The following is a 5,888-nucleotide window of genomic DNA, read 5'->3' as shown; positions in this document are numbered from 1 at the left end:
CGCCGCTCTGGTCCTCCTCTCGGCTTCAAAATGGCGCCAATTCGTCCCCGGCTGCGCCAATCCAGCCGCGTGAAGCGCTCCTCACGCGCAGCAGCGGGTCGCGAGAGCCTCGGGTTTGGGGGACATGGGGCAGCAGCGACCCCTACAGGCCGCAGGCGGGATAGCGTCTTAAGATAAGCGCAGCAGCAGCAGCAGCAGTAAACATCATTACGTCTAGAGCTGCCGCAGCAGTAATAAATATCCTTATAATTATCTGCACGAATGTGATGCATCTAGTGTTCATTGTTAATTTGTTGTATTTGGGTGGGAAGATAGTTACACACACGATGCAAATGCTTTTTGACAAGTCAGCTGCGCATATATATATATATATATATATATATATATATATATATATATATATATATATATATATTATATATACACACACACACACACACAGCAATGAGTTTTAGTGCTGAGTGGATTGGGTCAGTATTACAAATAAATAAATCCCTAAATCATTATAATCCCAAATCAGTTCCAAGAGACAGCATCGCACTAAAAACCTAACAATGGGAGGGACACTTATTTAGAAAAAAAAGTACCCACCATCTTCAAATACCTCATATTAATCAAAGAAAATACTTTAATAACATTTTACCTGAGGGCTTGTTACAGTACCTTCTAAATGGTGTTAAAATATCCATGATTCTGCAGAAGCTTAAAAAAGAGGTGAAAAAGATCAAAAACACTGTGACTCAAAAAAGACAAGTTTGTAGAGTCCATCTAAAAATGGTTTTATTTAACAGGGGAAAGGCACGTCCACAGAGTCTTTTAAAAGGAACACCTTGCTCCTGAAATTCTAGCTGATTGAAAAATAAAACCCCAAAATTTTTTTAATAAAAAAAAATATTACAAAAACTAGACCTCTTCCTTATAGACTTTCTATTGCTTTACAGATGTCCAATTTATCAATATTAACAATTTCACAATTACTTCAATGATCACATCCATTTGTTGTTGTTGGGCACTCTGCTCATGGAATATTCATAATGCTAAACCTAACAAAACAAAGACTACACAAAGAGACATACAAATCTGAATATCAAAAAGCATTCACCAGAACTCTTAAAATTTTATAAACACTTACATGACAATATTAAAAATGTTTTACAAGTCAGAAAAAAAATTCACATCTTCAAGTAACAAAAGTGTACATGTCATCAGATTTTTTCTGTACATGTTGCTTGGAAAGGTGCCCTCTGCATTTATGAGGAGACTCACAGGAGTTCATCACAATGTCCACAGTCATAGGGAGTTCAAATAGACTCAGCATCTTCTGGATAGTCTCCCGTGGAACCCCATGCTTAGTCCGCCTGTTCAAATTCAAGAAATCCCTTTTTTTTTTTTTTTTAATGTACAGAAATGTCGGTAGCAATTGCACACAAAAATGAACTTAAAACTGACTGCCTTTAACTACCCTTGCTCAAAGCGAAATTTGATACATGAACCCGACCACTCCATAAGCAACTGGACAGTGGCAATTTGGGGTGCTTTGGTTCAGTGCTAGTTACAATGATATCATATGGCAGAAGCACTTATTTACTTCAGCACACTGCATTTGAAATTAAACCATGACTGTGACATTAAGTTGCAGAATGCCAGATTTGAATGAGAGTGCTCACTATTTTCGGATGTTTCAGGCAGGGTGACTGACAAAAGCATGCCTCTCCATGCCTCTCCTTCAAGCCACTATATTCTTTCAAGCCAAAGTGCTACCAACTGAATTTTGATTGGACCCAATCAGTTAATATGCTTCTGTATGCTTCTCATCCTGCGGCTTCCTTCGGTCGTTGGCTTCATTAACATTTCCATGCAACCATGTGTCACAGAGCAGGTGAGACTCAATGGCTCAGTTTACTCTGGTACACGCCTCTGAGTGATTTGGTTTGATTAACCTCATTATAGGCAACTGTACCAACCCTGATTTCTTTGATCTTACTGTACATTGCCAAATTATGAAAATCTATATCTATAATCAATTCCAGTCCTTTTATACATTAACTAAAGAGACACATACACACAGCTGGCCTAGAAACAGCTGAGCAGAATTTACAATTACTTATGGTTCATGCAGTATAGGTGTAAACACCCTTCAATCAAAACCGACCTTTGGCACTTTATCCTTAGTCCTTGTTTTATTTTTAATCCGTCGTGCTAGGGTACAGAGCCAGTACAACAAAACTGTCACTGTCAAAATATTTATAGCCGGTACGCTGAAACACGGCTGCTTAATGCAGGTTGTCACTACAGACAGAGCATGAGCATAAACATCAATAATACTGTAGGAAATATGAAAGAGTTTGACCTACATGAAGTCCCCAAGTCAAGGAGAACAGCCAAGGCAAGACAAATCAATTTCTGGAACCATAAACAGACTTACCTTTCCAACTGGTCTGGATCACATTTCCAACTGGTGTCAGGCTCAACAAACTCCACTCTATAGCCCATCTCTAAAGCCTGCAAAACACAATGAGAGTAGACACAAAAAAGTCAGGATCCAACAACGAAATATGAATGAAATGTAACAATGTGAAAATGGTACCAAAAAAGAAAAAAAGACCTAGACAACTCTTGCCATCATTCAGAAAATGCAATAACAGTCAGGTAGGACTATTGGATTCAGGTTTCTTACCATTGCAACATATGGCTTCATTTCCCAAGCCTGCACATTTGTGTTGTCAATAATAACAGGTGAACGGCCTTCCAACATGGCCTCTCTAGCTAGAAACAAAGAAACAAACACACAGCCATGACCCTTCATGAACCCCCAGTGCAGGGTCTCTTAAATTAAGCAAAATTAGGAGTCAATTTATTTTAAAAAGTTTTAATTGATCTAGCCAAAGACCTTGACTGAAGGAAATCAAAATGACCTTGTAATGTAATGGCTTGGTGATGTTTGATTTACTCTGCCCTGTGTGCATAAATGCATACAAAATTGCCATTAACTGTGGCAATTAATGAATGCCACAGCCATCCTCTTTATATATGACACATTGTGCATGAGGCAGTAATTGTTAATGACAAAGTAAAATGAGTTTGCTTAGGATGCAACTCAAAATCACAGGGAAACAAACCAACCAGTCATGAATCTACTTTTTTCTATGGTTTATGCTCTGCTTCTTTATGGGGTATCTTGTAGGCCGTGCTCCAAAATAACCGAGAAAGTACAACAGAAACCTCTGTCTGATTTTGATGAAAATCCTGTTGGCCCCAATTTAGTTTTTTAATTCATAAATTTCTCCCTAAAACAGGTGGAACTAGTAAAATAAAACAAAAGAAGTTGTGTGGTCCTGAGATCTATGACTGCCAAACCTCTCTTCTGATTCCAGTCATGGGCATCTCCAAGAACAGTGGGGTCAAAGAAGTAGCCGTTCTCTTGAAAGAAGTAGTCATCTGTACTCAGTATCAGTCCAGTGGAACCAGTGGACAGAATTTCCCTGCATAACAAATATGGTGGCATTACTAGGCTTCTGAAGGGGAAAAAAGACAGAATGACCTACAATTTAAATTCAAGAGCACGCATAAGCACATAAGTTTCATTTGTACATTTCCAGGCATGATCGCCAGATCAGTATCAATACCCGAAAGCATATTATTATAGGTGTGCTGCAATTACGAATCATTATTTGACAGTCACATTCAAATACTACAATGGCAACATCCTTTACACTAATTTTCACAACTTACTTTGCCAGGGTTGATTTCCCAGATCCTGGAAGTCCTCTCATCAGAATCAATACAAAAGCTTCATCATTATGTTGATAACGATTCTCTTCATGGTAATATTGTTCCTCATATGGCTGCCAATCATAGGAGTTTCTTTCATGCCATTCATATGCCCCTGGCTGGTTAGATGAACTAAGTCCCAAATGATAAGCAACTGGTAACTGGGTCTCTTCCCAGGAGCCCCAGCTGCTACTCTCAGAATGCTCATAGTCATTGAACTTAGGCTCAAAGTATAGATGGTGCACAGGATTCCCAGACGGCGGGGGTGGAAAGAACCGCTGTGGTTCCTGAAACTGGAATTTTTGCGGGTCCTGTAGGGGTCTAGGTGGGGCCTGCTGCCACTGACCTTGGAAGCTGTATGCATATGAGCTATCCCATGTCATATTATTGTGTGATTGAGGCCTCCATCTCCTAGAGTTTCCATAGTCCTTTCGATGCCAGCCATGACTGCGAGGAGGCGAGTAAGGCCTGTGGGCCTTTTTGAGGTCAGCTCCCCTGCTCGCTTTTCCAGGAGCTGGGTCGGCCATGGGCACGCTGGGCTGAGACGGATCTTCATTGATTCCTCTCTTTCCATCAACAGTGTCTTGGTGGTCGATCTGCTTAAGCTCTTTATAGAACTCGCTAAGCTCCTCGTCTATCGCGGACCGCGGGCGACACGGCGGACCGATGAAGGCAGCGCTGCTGAGGCTTATCTCTCTGATGACCTCTTCTTTACTTCTCCCGTGAGCACGTTGTCGGGCATCATCCCCCGAGCCTTGCTCATCGTGGTTCACCTCCACCATCTGGACACCCTCCAACTCATGCTGTGTGGGAAGCACAGTCTGAGAAGAGGCATCTTCTGAATTAGGCTCAGTGCAGGCCAATGCAGACGAACTTATCGCCTGCCCCTCTATGGCGGCCTGATTACAGACAAGCTCCTGTAGGTGATGGGGCTCTTCTACTTTTCCACTCAGAGGTGGAGAAGATATATCTGGATTGACATTAGGCATCTGGAAAGAATGATGACAACCGTGAATTCACTAATACTCTCACTTTAATCACTTTAATACTCTCAAATCAAATATTTTCACAAATGAGTCTCTGTGGAATGCAGCACACTGGGTACGTAAACAAAATACAATTTCCTGAATGGGTTAATTAGCCATAAACTAGATCAATATCTCCCCAACGAGATGATAAACAGCCACGCAGGTCGGCATTTTGATTGTAAACGATAGCTAGCTAACCTAGCTAGCCAACTTATAGATGAAGCAGCTGAAACTGTAGTCACAACCAAGTGCGGCTGCTGAGATTAAAAACAGGGAAACGTCTACAGAGACTCAGAAAAGTCTAAAGCATCTGTGTGGTGGCTGTAACCCAAGTAACTCCGCAGAAATGTGATTAGGGTGAGCTAGCCTAGCGCTAGCTAGTTAGCTAGCTAGCCTAGCCGTCTGTCTCCAGGCAGGCTAGGACAAGGAAGTAACCATTCGCACGACTAGGCAGATTTTTTACCTAACAAGTGGAAAGTCGGATAATAAACGACTGTCTTCGTGTGGAGGTTCCTTTTCAGGGGTCTGTGAGTGAAGTTAGACGTGAAGCTACCTCGCTAACGGAAGCTTCTTAGCGCCGTCAACCCACTTCCGGGGATACGGACTTAACGCGCGGGGTAGTCCCGAAGATTCACAAAGGTTGCCATGTCGGGAGAAACTACACGTGTCCAAACATTGTAGTGTGTGTCTTTGTTTTTATGGTGTGTGTTTGTTTTTAAATGAAAACTTCTTAAGCAGCAAATAGGTGGAGCTGCCAAGGAGACGTGTGGCCAACATTTACTGCACTATCTGGAAGTAAATGGGCCTAGTCATCCCAGAGCCACAGAGCCAAATGCAACAACAGCAAAGCTTCACCTCCAGATTGCCCTAAATAGTTTAGTACTTTTAGCCAAGGGCTTAACTCAGGTCAAATCTGTGTAGAGTGAGAGGAGAGACCACTGAAATAATTAAATCCCACTAAATCAAAACATATAACCAGGACACCCATATTTAAAGTATTGCAATTATAAACATACCTATTGTTTTATTTATATATATATATATATATATATATATATATATATATATATATATAATACATGTGTGTTT

General features: G+C 41.1%; 1 protein-coding gene across 2 annotated transcripts; it reads right to left on the bottom strand.

Annotated features, from left to right (window-relative positions):
* Positions 1-763: 763 nt before the first annotated feature.
* On the bottom strand, positions 764-5,400 carry n4bp2l2 (NEDD4 binding protein 2-like 2). 2 transcript variants are annotated; one of them, XM_027018225.2, is made up of 7 exons: positions 5,263-5,400; positions 3,733-4,760; positions 3,358-3,482; positions 2,678-2,766; positions 2,426-2,502; positions 2,153-2,199; positions 1,271-1,358 (listed from the first exon to the last, which is right to left on the bottom strand). In XM_027018225.2, the coding sequence occupies exons 2-6, from the start codon at positions 4,758-4,760 to the stop codon at positions 2,187-2,189; spliced, it is 1,332 nt and encodes a 443-aa protein (XP_026874026.2). In that variant the 5' UTR covers positions 5,263-5,400; the 3' UTR covers positions 1,271-1,358; positions 2,153-2,186. The 2 variants fall into 2 exon arrangements, with proteins under 2 accessions (XP_026874025.2, XP_026874026.2); XM_027018224.2 differs by lacking the exon at positions 2,153-2,199 and having other exon boundaries at positions 764-1,358.
* Between the last annotated feature and the right edge of the window lie 488 nt (positions 5,401-5,888).

This window comes from Electrophorus electricus, chromosome 15 (assembly GCF_013358815.1).
Source record: "Electrophorus electricus isolate fEleEle1 chromosome 15, fEleEle1.pri, whole genome shotgun sequence".
Taxonomy (NCBI): Eukaryota; Metazoa; Chordata; class Actinopteri; order Gymnotiformes; family Gymnotidae; genus Electrophorus; species Electrophorus electricus.
This window is presented reverse-complemented; position numbering and strand designations above follow the sequence as displayed.